We start from the raw sequence: 16,011 nt of genomic DNA on the forward strand, positions 1-16,011 counted from the left end.
AGATATAAGAGGGATATTTTAAAAATCTAATTTATTTATAAATGTAACAATAATTGTGTACTCCGTATTTATTGATGTTGAATGGCACTCGTTTATAATTGTGATTTATAATATTTTTATATTAATATATAATTTTTATAAAATTGAAGTATTTCTTACAATAACTAAGCTAATACACAATGAACACCTTTATAATTATTCAAGTAGTCAACATATTATATTATGTTATGTTTCTTTAATACATCTTGGTGAGTTTATAAAAAACATTTTATTTTTTTTTTAATTTCTAAATGTTTATTGAAATATTTCACATTTCACATGTTCTATCTCTTTTCTTTCTAAAGTGTATATTAATGACTAAACAATAGAGATTGCAAGCATATATTGAAATTATAATGAACGAAATGTTATTAATTATAAAGGATTTTGCAATACAATAAAAAGCACTTTAAGGATCACAATATACTTTTAATACTGTATTTGTATATATTTGACAATTGTTAATGTTTGTTGTCTCAGCCTTATAAGCATATACTGATACTTTTATAGTCTGTTATAATTTTGCTAATAGCTTTTCATCAACACTTGATGAAAAACTAAACTGCCCGTCAAATGAAATATCACAGCGATTTTTTTACTCATTTTCAACGAGTTGTAACTTGTAAAAAAAAATGGACCGATTTTGTTGATTTTTTTAGCATATTAAAGACTGATTTTTCTAAATTTTGTATGAGATTTAGTTTTCTATGATATACAGGGTGTGAAAAAAAGGAATGCAATTTTTGTGTTGCTGCCATTTTGCAAAAAAAAGGTTAACTAGAATTATAAGTTCTGGGTATAGCTAAGAGTAATCTAAACTCTACTAATCTCGGGACGTATTTGGAATTTTTACGATAACTCATCTGGAATAAAAGATAATCAATTTTTACTCTAACTTGTATTTTTTCTAACTTTCTTAAGAGATATGATAACAAAATTGAAATTAACTTTAAAATTGTAGGATATTCGTTACTTTTACAATGTGAAATTAAAAAAAAACGATTTAACTAACGCAGTTTAATACAAGATCTCTTAAAAATACGACCAACGAAAAAGTAAAATTATTTTTTAACCTTATGGGCTGTTAAGTTCAGAATATTAAAAAAAAATAATTTTACTTTTTCGCTGGTCGTATTTTTAAGAGATCTTGTATTAAACTGCGTTAGTTAAATCATTTTTTTTTTAATTTCACATTGTAAAAGTAACGAATATCCTACAATTTTAAAGTTAATTTCAGTTTTGTTAGCATATCTCTTAAGAAAGGTAGAAAAAATAGAAGTTAGAGTAAAAATTGATTATCTTTTATTCCAGATGAGTTATCGTAAAAATTCCAAATACGTTCCGAGATAGCTATAGCCTAGCCATACCCATAGCGAGCCTTAGCTATACCCAGAACTTATAATTCTAGTTAATTTTTTTTTGGCAAAATGGCAGCAACACAAAAATTACATTCCTTTTTTTCACACCCTGTATATTATAGAAAACTAAATCTCATACAAAATTTAGAAAAATCAGATCAATCTACGAAATACGATCTTTAATATGCTAAAAAATCAACAAAATCGGTCCATTTTTTTCAAAGTTAGAACTCGTTGAAAATGAGTAAGAAAATCGCTGTGGTATTTAATTTGACGGGCAATTTATATGTATTTTTTTGTGCAATTATATTTAAAATTCACACAAAACAATATATCTGTGATGATCAACTTGAACATGTGACGTTCAAGTTATTTTACGAATTGCATTGTGCATACACATATAGTTCAAAGCACAATTTATTCAGATATACTTTTACACAAAAAAAGCTGTATCAGAAAATTCAACCAAATCAAAATTGGGGATTACCAGAGTTTTTCAAACTGATGATAATCTACTGATAAAATTTATAGGGTAAAACCTGGAAACTTAGCATTTTCTGGTTCTTGCAGATCCAAAAGCAGGTACATAGGTCCCGAAATTCCTTCAAATAAGGACATGGGCCGATCTGGGGTACACTGTTCCCGATTTTTAGTATGATCTAAACAATATTCTGCAAACTTAATTGCACGGTAGAGATGCTTCTCATCCTAAAAAATATTAAATAAGGATCACAAATTTAACGATGATATTCAGTACCTTCGTTGTTTGGAATAGTTCAATAAAACAATAAGCATTGCCAGCAACCCCATGACACAAACTATAGCCTTTCTTGAGCAAACCTCTCCACCATATTATATCAGCACATTTCAGAGCCGAATATAAATAATGCTGCTCTCCAAAAACCTATAAGTTATATCAATTGCTAGTTAATTCACATTTCCACATTTAAATTCTAGATATATTTACCCTATAAGCTGCACAATACATGTAAAGAAATCCTGGAGCACCATGACACCACTGCACATATTTATCAGCTTTTCCAGGTCCTAAAGACGAAGGAAAGTTTCCAGTTGGAAATCTATAAGTCAATCAAATTTATATTTAATCAAGTATACATATAATAGAGATGGTACACTTTTATTACCTTAATGTTGTTAAAAACTGAATAGTTGGTTTTATTAAATTATTTAATTCGTCCTCTAAAAGATAGTCTCTTGCCTGTAACAACAGATATATTATTCCTGATATACCGTGAGCTGCTCCCAAATATTTTGTGTTGTGCCATTCAAACATCAAAGGGCAGTCTTTTTCAATTTTTAAATGTTTTGCTAGTGTTTCGCCACATGTGAAAATAGCACTGATCACCTAAATAAATACTCTGTAATAACATATTTAACACATAATACTCAACATACACTTCTTATAACACTTTCATTAAAAGGTGATGGTGAAACATGTTTATTGACATATAATAAGGCATATAAATAGCCAGCTCTCCCATATAGGTATTCATTAGCTAGATCAGAACTAGTATTCTTTACAACTTTTGAGAAAGCTGCTAATCTAAAACATTAAATAACTCTATCCTTTAGTTGATAATAGCTTAAAAAAACTTACCTCTTAATACAGAAGTCAAATATTTTATTATCTTCTAATTTATGTGATATTACAGCAGCAAGTGCTAATGGTCCTGCATCACCACATAAGAAAGACACACTACGGTTCTTTAAATGATCCAGTTGCAAATAGTTTTTTCTAATGTTCTAAAATAAAAATATTATTTCAATGATATCGAAAATGAACTATAGTTTCATTTACCCTTAAATTTTTTTTATCATTTGGTGCCTTTCGTAATAACAACATACCCACACCAGCAGTGCCAGTATATACTGAATAATCAGTTGAATTCCAATCTTCTAGCTCTTTTAATGTTGATTCCCATTTAAAATTCAATCTGGACTTAATGAGGCTGCCGGTACTTACTGTTTTGTTTTCAATATGAGGTTTTGCATTCTGTTCAGTGTAATCATCGTAGACGTTTTTAAAATGGTAATTATGTGTCTTTGGAGAATTAGGGCTATCCATATCCACGTATCAAAATGTAAAGCACTGCTTCTAGGCACGAATTAGTAAATTCAGTAAAAATTACTTAGGATTTTCGCTGTTATATTTTAGTTAGTTGATTTTTTTCCACAATTTCTTGTTTACATTGGTTTAAAAGTCTGTTTTTGACAATGTTGACCTTCAAAAAGTCCTTGCCGGTATCATATCATATATCACATCGAGCATGTATGGCATGTATGTATAATATGATAAGGTCCTTGCTTTATTAATGATGTATGGAAAAAATTATTAAATTCGGATAAATAGGATAATTTTTTGTTCATTTTGTTTTATTCTTTTGAATTAGCGGTTAATTTTTTATCAAAATCGGTCTTTTTTGTCTTTCTATTTTATTTATTTAATTTATTAACGATTTGTGATATCTGAGTCATATATATTTTAATGCATATGATGGATAAAAAAAAACATATATGATCATTATACGACTTAACAAATATCATATCTTCGGAGATTTAAAACCTGACACCTGACTGATATCAGCTGATTAATTCTATGTTTGACAGTTGTGTTGTCAAAAATTTTTGTAATTTGTGGTTAACTTGCCATTGTTTGGAAAATTGATAAATGATTTCTTTTTTAACGAAAACATTGTTTAAAACATTTAAATTTGTCAGTTATGGATGAATCAGAGGGTCCCATTTTGTATGTTTTAGTTATTGGTTTTCATCACAAAAAAGGATGCCAAGTAAGCACTAATGTCATTGATTGTAAATTATATTATGTTACTAATAATTGATAATTCATTATCAATTATTATTTTTCTCTCTACGATAATGAACTTGTAATTTTTTTAATTATAATTTTAGGTAGAATTTTCTTTTCCGCCATTAGTTCCTGGATCTCCTAATGAATGTCCACCCGGTTGGAAGTATTTACCAACATTAGCTTTACCTGACGGTTCTCACAATTTTGATGAAGATACAGTATTTTTTCATTTGCCCAGTTTAAAAAATCCAAAGCAGACAGTTTATGGTATTTCGTGCTTTCGACAAATACCAGTTGAAGTAAATTTTAAATTTATTTTCAAGTCATGTTTTCCTATATGTGTATTCAATTTTTTTAGAAGCTTAAAAATGTTACCTCTGATGTTACTAGAGGCACAGTGCAAAAGTCAGTTTGTGTGTTAAGTCAGATTCCTCTTTATGGACAAATTCAAGTTAAAATGGCACTTATAACCCATGCATATTTCGATGAAGGAGACTTTAGTAAAGTGTCTATTTTAGAAGATACATTCCATCATCTAAACTCTGTCTTAAAACAAAATGATATTGGCCAGCAACTTTTTGTAGGTAGGTATTATACTTTAGAATTATTAATAATTGTATATTTAATATTTTGTAACTTTGTAGGATTATCAGCTAGAGATTTTATTTTGCAGTGGAAACATAAAGCAGTACTTTTATTTAAATTGCTGTTATTAGAAAAAAGGGTAATATTTTTTAAGTCTCCAGTGCTTCCACTATGTTCCACAATTTTAACCTTGGTTTCCTTATTTCCTGAACTAATTGAAAATGGTCTGAATCAATCAGCTTGTATAAGGTAGATTTACAAAGCGTATTATTAATAATACCGTATGATCGAAAAAAAACGGCGTCCAGTTGGCTGGGAAATGAACATCGATGACATTTCCCATATAAATTTATATATAAAATGACAGCAATCTTCATTCTATAGCCATCGCTGACGCCGTTTTTTCTCGATCATAGGGTACTATTGATGCTGTGTAAATTGTTAACATATTGTTTATTTCATACTTTTTAGATTATCAAGACCTATGTCACCAATGCCGGAATTTTCAGATGATGATTCACCTATACATTCACCAGTGAATCATTTTAGTCGAAATATAAATAATGTTAATTTAAATCAAAATTGTAATCTAGAAGTGAATACTACTCACTTTCGCTCAGAAAATACCAGTCAAAATGAAAACAATAAAAACGAACTAATTGAAAGTGCAGTTGAACTCACTGAATCAACGTTAGTTTCAAAGGAAGAAAGTAATGGAATTAATAACATAGGGGAGAAAAGCAATAGCTTACGCCGAGACATGAGTTTGGATACTATAGCGGATTCGGCACGGAACAATATGAGTTATCTTGCCCAACTTAGTATAGAATCGTGTGGATTTCCTTTAGCTATATTTACCAAGGGTTGCTTGTGCTTGCCTTACTTGTCGTTGCCATATTTAGATTTACTTGTTGACATTAATGTTAGAAGCTATGTAGTTGGAGCTACAAATATTTTATTCAAACAGAAGAGACAACTTTATGATATTCTCGTTGACATCGATGGAAATAGGTACTTTGCTTAAATATAGGAGACTAAAGATGAGCCAAACTGGGATTCTGCAATCGCAATTGAAACTTCGAATGCAAGTTTTAAATTGCAGCGACTGTTATTTAAATATTTTCCGATGCACGTGATCAATTTTGAGTTTCAAGCGATGGCGTCAGCGCTGCCAGATTGTGATGGATTTATGAGTTGAATCTTAATTTAAAAGTGGCTTTGTTTTATAGCTTATTTTACTTATTACAAATTGGCAAAAGCTAGTGCATTATGAAGATTATTCTAAGCGTTATTATGGGTTATTTATTTATTTATTGATGTACATCTTACAACGCCATGAGTAGTAATAACAAGTAAGAGAGTGCTATTAATGCACAAACTAACAATCACGGAATTTAATAAAAACTAACGTAGAAATAGCTTTGAAAGTGGTGTAATGTGCTTATCAATCAAACTTACTTCTCTGACTGCAGTCAAGGGTAATAAAGGACCTTCATTGTCACGTTCTCGTTCAAAATAGTTTATCAGGGAAGCTAAAAGCTCTTTGCTTCGACTGTTTCAATGCTTTGGCATATTTTCAACAGAAAATTTCAAGAAATGCAATACAAAAACTTGAAAATTTAGTTCTTAAAATAACTGTTTGTGCTTAAAAGTACAATTTTTAAAAAAAGACTATGAAAATATGCAAAAAAACGAGAATTACTCACAAAGATTCAACAACAACACAATATTATACAAAATAATGACTGACATTAGGATAATTGATAATTGTCAAATAATAAAGGACAACCTTGCTGAAAACGACGCAATGTGACCAACGTAGCGATAATAAAATTCGGTTTAAACTAATTTTTGCAGCTTTAATCTAAGATAAATCTAGATAATAAAATATCTGTTACAATCATTTGTTCCATAAAGTAAAATGAATAGCTGCTGGGTATCTTAAATTGTAAAACAAATTTAAACATTTTTGCCAAAATTTCATTTAGTCAAGTTTATAAACTTTACTGTCAATGTCGATATGATTGATGACGTGCATCGGAAAATGTTTTGCGATTACAATAGGTATTTAATTGTCTGTGTATGTATCTATAGCTTAACAGCTCAAAAGAGTTAATATTAATCGATAGTTTAGTTTTTAAGTTTTTATTTAAAATCTACAACACATTATAGCTATTAAAACTTTATATAATACTACCTTATGATCGAAAATAAATGGCGTCCAGTTGGCTGGGAAATGACGATCGATGACATGTTCCATATAAATTTACATATAAAATGACAGCGGTATTCATTTCATAGCCATCGCTGACGCCGTTTTTTCTCGATCATACGGTAGTTGAAGACTGGCGCATCCGCCACGACATCGACATTAGGAAAAAAAATACTTTTTATTTTTCTAAAAAAATAAATGAAAAACTAAAAATCCGGCGACGACAGTTTTTAGAAGAGCCAATTAGCTATCTTTTAGTAAAAAAAGCAACTTTCTATAAAGCAAGTCTTTACTTCAGTAGAGACGACACAGATAAACATTAGCATTATATATATGTAGAAGATAGTTGAAGCCTGGCGCATCCGCCACAACATGAGGGGAAAAAATACTTTTTATTTTTTTTTCTTAATTAAATGAAAAACAAAAAATTCGGAGATGACAGTTTTTAGAAGAGCCAATTAGCTATCTTTTAGTAAAAAAAGCAACTTTCTAGAGCAAGTCTTTACTTCAGTAGAGACGACACAGATAAACATTAGCATTTTATATATGCAGATGTTGCAACTGCTGCAATTACATATACCTACTCTTCTCTAAGGTTCTCAATTATCTAATTCTTTATTTAATTCTTAAAAATCTAAAAGATTTATTTTTTAAGATTGCTCACCTCCAGGACGGTTGGGAAAACTACATGTTACTTATAAAAACTACATTACATGTAGTTAATGTAGTTTATGTAGAGGGTGTAGTTTATGTAACATATGTATGTAACTTTCAAATATCAAAGGTTTGAGGTGAGGTTATAATAAGTTGAAGCTTTAGAAAACACATCATGTATTTAAGAAAACAGAAGAAATATGGCTTCAAATATAACCATTCACATCATTTTATTTAGATTCCTCATACAAAGCAAAATTATTCATAATATCAATAGATAGTTTATTAACGTAGAGTTTAAGTTTAGTTTATTAAAGACGTAGTTTTTGAAGACTAACCCTGCCCCCAGGGTTCGGAAGTAGTTAATTAAATCGTAATTTACCTGATTAACTACGTGTAGTTTTTCTTCAAAAACTACGTCCTTTCTCGTTCATTAACTACATGAAAACTACGTTAATAAACGTATTGATATTATGAATAATTTTCCTTTGTATGAGGGGTCTAAATAATATAATGTGAATATTATATAACTACACCCTCTACATAAACTACATTAACTACATGTAATGTAGTTTATGTAGTTTTTAAAAGTAACTTGTAGTTTTTCGAAACCTGCTCACCCTTTTTCCCTTTTTTCTAATATGCCAAGGAGCCACCCCCTGTTCCGAAAAAATTGAGATATGATTAAAAATACGATTTGGGCATCTTTTTTCTAATCTATCCGAATTTTTAATCAAATCTATTTTTCCAAGGCATCTTGATTAAAAATTAGTGTTTTTAACACCGTGATGATAAAGTAGAAGTATACCGAGGGTGCCATTTAAAAATCAAAAGTTGGAGTCATTTCCTGTGAAACAGGAAGTGACCATAAACAATGGAATACCTAATTTATGTCATATACTAACATACTAATTCTTTCAATTTTTATCAGAAAATAAAAAAGTGAACCACTCTTAAGAAACACCCGGTATATTATTGATTGTGGCCCTAGAAAATAATACCTTCTCTATAAATAAATAATATCAGTGAGAAAATTTAGTCGCAGTTTACTATAAAATGCTTCAATAGACCACAAATTCAAACACGTAGATGTAAGGTTATCACGGTTCTAGTTTACAAAATCACAATCACAGCAAAATCGCAAATCGTAACTACTACGTAATATTGGTTGCTTAAATTGAAACTCGCAAATAGAAAAAATCGCTATCGCAGTTTCCTATGAGAGCCGATCGCAGGTTTGGTTTGGTTATCACAGTTTCAATTTGAATCACAGTTTGCGGTTTTTTGCTCATCTCTATAGGAGAAGGAGACCCATTACAGTAATTAATGATCTTTGATTGTTGTAGAATAGAATGTCAGGATGTTACATTAAGAAAACATCTTCATTTAACTACAGAGGATCTTAGATTTGCTGATTATATTGTTAAGCATGTATCTGAGGAAAAACATGATGTTTTCTTAGACGGGGTTGGATGGGAAGGAGGCGATGAGTGGATAAGAGCTCAGTTTCGAGTTTATTTGTTGTGCTTATTAAGGACTTCTTTGTTACAAGGTTTGTATAGCGGATTGTTCAAATAATAAGTTAAAGTTAAGCAGGTTGTTTTTAATTATGTTTGCTATACAGGGTGGTCCGAACTGTATTCCGGAAACTTCGGCAGCATATTCTGCAGATAAAAATAAGTAAAAAAGTTCGTATAAATGTATGTCCTAAAATGCTTAGTTACAGGGTGTAGAAGTTTCATTTTTATTACAATTTTTTTCCAGATAATGTCTGAAGTAACCTCAATATTTGGATGAAAATTGGTGTCTGGGAGTTTTTTGACATGAGAAATTTGGATTTTGATGTCAATATGGCTCCCATTGGTAGGGGGCCCCACCTACATGTGTTTTAATTGTTTTAAAGAGTAATAACTTTTCGTTTGTACCTGTATAAAACTACTGAATGAAAGAATATACATTTCCGTGACTTTTTACGTAAAAAATGTGTCTTGGTAAAAATGTCAAAATATTCAGAATGGAAATATGCGTGTCATTATTGTCATTATTGACAAAAATATGCGTGTCATTATTGTCATTATTTACAAAAAATAAACACCTTGGGTAGATGGTTATTTGACTGAAATAATAAATTTGGTAAATTTTTTCTGCGAAAAAATTGTGATAAAACAGTTTCGGTTGAACTTTTGGCACAAAAACATTTAAAATTTATGATTTCAGTCTAATAGCTACCGTATGATCGAGAAAAAGCGGCGTCAGCGATGGCTATGAAATGAAGATCACTGTCAATTTATATGTAAATTTATATGGGAAATGTCATCGATCGTCATTTCCAACTGGACGCCGTTTTTTTTTTTCGATCATACGGTATTTAGTCAACATGTTTAATTTATAGGTTTGTTCCAACCAGCATTTCGGGATCGTTTCGAAATCGTACTCGAATCGGTTTTCTTGCACTTTGTTAGCATGCGCGGACTTCGAATAGTGCAAAAAGTATCAACGTTGGAACGCTTTTGCTGTCCTCCTTTCACGCAGTTGAGCAGCTCTGAATTGTTCAAGAACGCGATACTCTCACTCCATTCAGTTGAGTCATAAAGTTCCAGAACTGTTCCGCGCCATATGGAGGCACCAGGCTATCACGCACCGCTCCTTTCAGAACCGTTCTCGAGTAGCCCCAGGGCGTAAAGCCCGGAACTCGAACTTCGCAAATGAAGGACAGCATTTGTGGATTGTTTTCGGGACTGTCAAAAGTGTTAAGCGTGCGTGTATCGATCGATTTTTTGTTTTTTTTTAGAATTTCATAACATAACCCTATTATTTTTGTTTGCAATTTGCAATAATAATAATTATTGTTCTTGAAATGGAGAATACAGTAATTGTTGGTAAGTGTTGTTTCAACTGTATACTCACTAACTCACTTACCTATCCTCTCTTTTATGATCCTGTTATGCGTAGTTTCCTGTTATTTCATTGCAGTGGTAGAATCTTTGAACATTATTTTATCAATAAAAAAATAATTAAAATTTCCGAACGATTTACTCCACACGTAATTCGTAAAACAACTATTCGTAAATAACAATTCGTAAAAAATAACCAAGACAGAAGCATCAGCCGGACGCCGGACCAGAATCACCTGTTAAAAATCGATAATTCGTGCCAATATGCTTTAATGCGCAAGGCAACCCAAACAGTTCTCAATTTGGACCATGTACCGAAATTACCGTTCTGAAATCGTAACTAAACGATCCCAAGGTAGGTTGGTACGCAAATAGGATCGTCCGATAACCGTCAAATCTCGGTTGGAACGTATTTGAATTACTGCGCAGGAGCGTGATCATTCGGTGACGGTTCTGCGGCAGGTTGGAACAAACCTTATTTCAATGATGACAGGTATTTATAATTTCGATTCCAAATATCTCGAGAACCATTACTCGTAGCGGTTTTTACCAAGAGAGCTTTTTTTAGGTCAAAAACATAGTTTTATACAGATACCGACGAAAAGTTATTCTTAAAACCATTTAAAAAAAATGTAGGTGGCGCTCTCTACAAGTAGGAGTCATATTGACAGTAAAATCAAATTCCTCATGTCAAAAAACTCCCTGACACCAATTTTAATCCAAATATTGACGTTACTTCATAAATTATTTGGAAAAAATCGAAATAAAAACGAAACTTCTAACTTCGACACCCTGTATCTCCGAAACTAAGCATTTTAGGACATACATTTGTACGAACTGTTTTACTTATTTTTATCTGCAGAATATGCTGCCGAAGTTTCTGGAATACAGTTCGGACCACCCTGTATAATGAATTGAATAACGGCACTATATTATAATTAAAAACTATATATTATTTTACTTGTTATCATTAAAGACAGGAAATAGCGAAAGAAATGAAAGGAAAACAATACTTAGCTGAAGCACAGTCTTAATACGCAGATCAATTCTTTTTTTAGGCTGGTTCGACATTCGATTCTTACTTTTAGGCTGGTTCGACATCACCGTTCCGAACACGGTTTACGAACGATTACAATTTTTATTTGAACGCAAAAGTTATCGTTCGCTAGACGATTTTACTGTTGAGGAAACGCATTTTTCCTACTGCGCATAAGCGTAACCCACCAAGAACGGTTCTCTATGTTGGAACAAACCTATTACTATCATCATCTTATTTCTACTTATCACATATCTGAAAAAAATAGAATTTTTAACAAATTACAGTTTAATTATCACATATTTTAAGTTACTTATATCATATTTGCTTGGCAGATGGCGCTAGAGAAATAGACCATTTTAATGCAAGTTATATCACGGCTTTGCGGGACACTCACAACTATAAAATATGGTTAAGTGGCGTCAATCCAGGAATATTAGACGTACACCCGGGTCATCCTTTTGCTGGACAATTGTCTGTTGCTGATATGAAACTTAGACTGACGCAGTAAGTTAATTATTTTATCTCTTTGTATGTATAATTAAGTAAATTTAACTTTAAGCACAATGCAAAGTACGGAAAGTGGTCGGAAACTTAACCAAGCAATGAGCTCTACAGGTAGAGCAGTAGTGACAACAAGCAAAGCTGTAGGTAAGAAAAAATAAGTTTAAATTAGTTTTTAAGGCAAAGTTAGTTCGTAATTTTTTGACTAAAAGTTGAATTTCAAACAAAATAAAATCATATAATACTAATTTATGTTTTAAAAATGTTTTAAATATTACTTGGATAGACAGTTATGATGATTTTGAAACATAAAAGTAAAATAACTTTAATTAACCTCACTTTTCCTTTACTGTTTGTTGTGTGGTATAGTCTGTCCAACGACAAGATCCTTGACAGTGATAGGTGTGTCTGTCATTTTAATTTCTAAGTAGTTCATTTTATTTTACAAAGAAATAAGTTGGTACAATTGCAGGTGGTGCATAGCAGGAAATTAATATTTTACAGCTACTCCAGTTTTTAATATATGTTTAGTACTTGGATAGACAGTTATGATGATTTTGAAACATAAAAGTAAAATAACTTTAATTAACCTCACTTTTCCTTTACTGTTTGTTGTGTGGTATAGTCTGTCCAACGACAAGATTCTTGACAGTGATAGGTGTGTCTGTCATTTTAATTTCTAAGAAGTTCATTTTATTTTACAAAGAAATAAGTTGGTACAATTGCAGGTGATGCATAGCAAGAAATTAATATTTTACAGCTACTCCAGTTTTTAATATATGTTTAGTACGATCCTTGTACCATATACGAGATGCACTTATCTATGACGAGATGGTATACAAACTTTAATGATGGTAACTTTATTGGTGTGAAGACTTTCTGCTTGGGCACCGAGTATTAACTATAAACTGTGCTCTGGGTCTACAGTTAATTTTCCCTCGATTTTTCCTCAACTTGACTTCAAAAGACACAAAATACACGTAAAAACAGGAATTAAAATGTATCATCTCTCAAAACGCAGGGTATTTGACATAAGTTGACACAAAATTATAACCTATAATTTGGCAAGACTGTCGCAAGCCTCAAAAATCTAAAGGCGAGTTCATACGCATCGGCGTCCGTTTTTCGTTCATCGTTCCGTCAAACCAATAAAATTGAAATACGATCTGTCATTTTTGAAATAAACCAATAAAACTGGTTTAAAACAATAAGAGACGACGCAGGACGGATTTATATTTAAACCCATCCATAGATAACTTAAAAAATATTACAAATTTTTTTTAGTAAAATAAATAGATTGGTATGGACGTCATCTGCTTTTCTTCTGTCATCGTCTGTCGAAATCTTACCTGAGAAAAAAAAACAGAGTATATAGGTATCTAAAGGCCGTTTTACAGTTTGCAATAGTTTGTGCAAATTGCAATTTTCTTGATGGAAGGCATGCACAGTCAGAATTGTAGTTGTAATTTATTGTAGCTACAGATGAGAATAAAAGGACTTAAAACGATTGATTTTTCAGAATAGCTACTATACTAATATAAATAATAATACCGTATGATCGAAAAAAAACGTCCAGTTGGCTGGGAAATGACGATCGATGACATTTCCCATATAAAATGACAGCGATCTTCATTTCATAGCTATGGCTAGTGATGTGCAGGTCGGAACGTGCCTTAGGGAACGTGCCCATGTTCCGGGAACGTTCTTCTAAGGTCGGGAAAGTGACTGAAATTCGGGAAAGTTGTATTTTGATGCGAGTTGGAATATTCCTCGGAACATTCTTAAATTTAGGGAAAGTAATCAAAACATTAGAAAAGTTGTGAACAGGCCTTGACAACAGCAACTTGATTTATTATTAGATTTATGAGAATAATAAAAATTAAATATATTTTGAAAGTTATATTTTCTTAACTTTATCACTTTTCTGCCCTTTGGGGAATATTTCCGGGAACCTTTCCGGAAAGTTTCCAATTTTTCATAACATTAAAACTTTTTTCAATTCCTATCACTATCCCGATTTTCCCGAACGTTCCCAGGAACATTTCTTCAAAATAAGATTCCCGGAATGTCCCCATCTCTAGCCATGGTTGACGCCGTTTTTTTTTTCGATCATACGATATAAACAACTACAATAAACAATGAAAAAATAGACGCATCAAAATCATAAAAACACAACTTACAATCCTACATAATTTTTAGGAGGAGCAATTTCTCAAGCCAAAGGAGCGTTCTCAAGCTGGTGGAGTAATCTATTAGTAAGCCCAGAACCTGTTTTGAGTAAAGAAACAGAACCCAACGGCTTGCCTGATGAAAAACCAAACGCTACGTTGGATGAAACGCCGGAAAATGACAAGGAGACAATTCTGAATGAAAATGTAGGCAATATGACAGAAAAAGACCACACAAATATTTTCAACGAAATAAAACACTTGACGAAAGACATGGATACTTTCTTAGTCAGTGATAAAGTAAACGGTACCGAATGTACTGAATCTCACGTTAAAAGTCTGTCAAATATACATGAAACAAGTCAAATTGCTGTAGATAATGGAAAAAGTTAATTTACTGTAGAATTATAAGATTTTCCAGTTACATACTTGAATTTTAAAATTAATATTATTTTTATACTTGTTTTGTTTCCTTACTTTGTTATTTTTATATCTTTTTATTTGTAATATTATAGGGTATATTAAAAAAAATATTTTTGTTACTATTTATATTAAATGTTGTATTTTTTTGCTAATTTAATTGGGTTTTTGAAACTTTTTATGTGATCTCTCCTATTTGTTTTAAATTTTTGTTATGAATTGATCAGTGCACATATCCAAACCTGGGTAGCTTAAATCAGTAGTAATAGGAATTCAAACGTGTTAGAAAGAGACAAAAGTAGACTGATATATTTTTCTACACTACATTGCCGGATTTTCCATAAAAAATAAACTCATTAAGAAAGCGCTTTGAATAGTATTTTTATATTCAGCGTGGTATTGAGATCTTGTCAATCATATAACTTGAAGTTCAAATATAAAATTATAGTTTTAAAAGTTCTTTGTCTCTCTTTATCACGTTAGAATTTCCATTAATGTATCTCCATTATTAGTGATCTGACAGCTTGGCTGCTTTAAGAAGCATCACCATGCAGTGATATCGAAAACTGTGATGGACTGCTGAGAAGCACTGTCTTGGCCACTCTGTGCTGGGTGCCAGGCCACAGCAACGTGGTAGCCATCCAAGAAGCAGACAGGCTCGCTAAAGAGGGGACCAGGGGAGTGGCCGTAGCAGATGACCCACCATTTTAATAATCAACACACACTGAAGGAAGCTATAGGAACTACCATCAAGGCCAAGCAGCAAGAGACGTGGCAACACCGTAAGGACTGCGCTACAGCTGGAAGTCTGTGGCCAGTGGTAGATAGCAAGAAGACAAAACAACTACTAGAGCATAACCTAGTAATGCGGAGAGGAAATCATAGCACCTGCTGTCGGGCACTGGAATACCGACGCTTTAAAAGTTTAGGGCAAGGTTATTCTGAGTGCCTAGAGGAAGCAGCAGAAGCGAACATCAGTGACAACGGGAACTTTGCAAATAGCTGGAAGTGTTTTAACGCAAAGAAAGAATGAGAGGAAGGTTTGGTACAAAGATATAGGGGTATCGCAATGGGCCCAAGGCCTCCGAGTGAAGTATCAAACATGATCTCAAACCCCAGCAACCTAATCTAACCTAACCTAACCTATCTCCTCCTTACACGTTAAAATCCAGATCACGGATTTAGGATGACCAGGTCTGTATATTACCTTTTAATATTCTATATACTATTTTATTATTTACCTGTAAGGTAATAAAATAGCAAAATGTGTACTCAAAAAAATAAAATTTGTTAATGAATTTAAAATTAGAA

The 16,011-nt window shown here is 31.8% G+C and overlaps 2 protein-coding genes across 2 annotated transcripts; one reads left to right on the top strand and one right to left on the bottom strand.

Annotated features, from left to right (window-relative positions):
- Positions 1 to 1,801: 1,801 nt before the first annotated feature.
- Positions 1,802 to 3,634, bottom strand: LOC115890509 (glutathione S-transferase LANCL1-like). The gene is made up of 7 exons (XM_030910756.1): positions 3,217 to 3,634; positions 3,016 to 3,161; positions 2,814 to 2,961; positions 2,543 to 2,763; positions 2,365 to 2,476; positions 2,155 to 2,301; positions 1,802 to 2,105 (listed from the first exon to the last, which is right to left on the bottom strand). The coding sequence occupies exons 1-7, from the start codon at positions 3,481 to 3,483 to the stop codon at positions 1,923 to 1,925; spliced, it is 1,224 nt and encodes a 407-aa protein (XP_030766616.1). The 5' UTR covers positions 3,484 to 3,634; the 3' UTR covers positions 1,802 to 1,922.
- A 393-nt stretch (positions 3,635 to 4,027) lies between these two features.
- Positions 4,028 to 14,789, top strand: LOC115890508 (late secretory pathway protein AVL9 homolog). Its single transcript, XM_030910754.1, has 9 exons — positions 4,028 to 4,207; positions 4,329 to 4,526; positions 4,586 to 4,811; positions 4,872 to 5,061; positions 5,284 to 5,823; positions 9,025 to 9,230; positions 11,944 to 12,115; positions 12,171 to 12,259; positions 14,312 to 14,789. Exons 1-9 carry the CDS (start codon positions 4,139 to 4,141, stop codon positions 14,671 to 14,673), a joined length of 2,052 nt encoding a protein of 683 aa, XP_030766614.1. The 5' UTR covers positions 4,028 to 4,138; the 3' UTR covers positions 14,674 to 14,789.
- Positions 14,790 to 16,011: the final 1,222 nt, after the last annotated feature.

The sequence above is a fragment of the Sitophilus oryzae genome, unplaced genomic scaffold, assembly GCF_002938485.1.
Source record: "Sitophilus oryzae breed Bouriz unplaced genomic scaffold, Soryzae_2.0 scaffold_87_pilon_pilon, whole genome shotgun sequence".
Taxonomy (NCBI): domain Eukaryota; kingdom Metazoa; phylum Arthropoda; class Insecta; order Coleoptera; family Curculionidae; genus Sitophilus; species Sitophilus oryzae.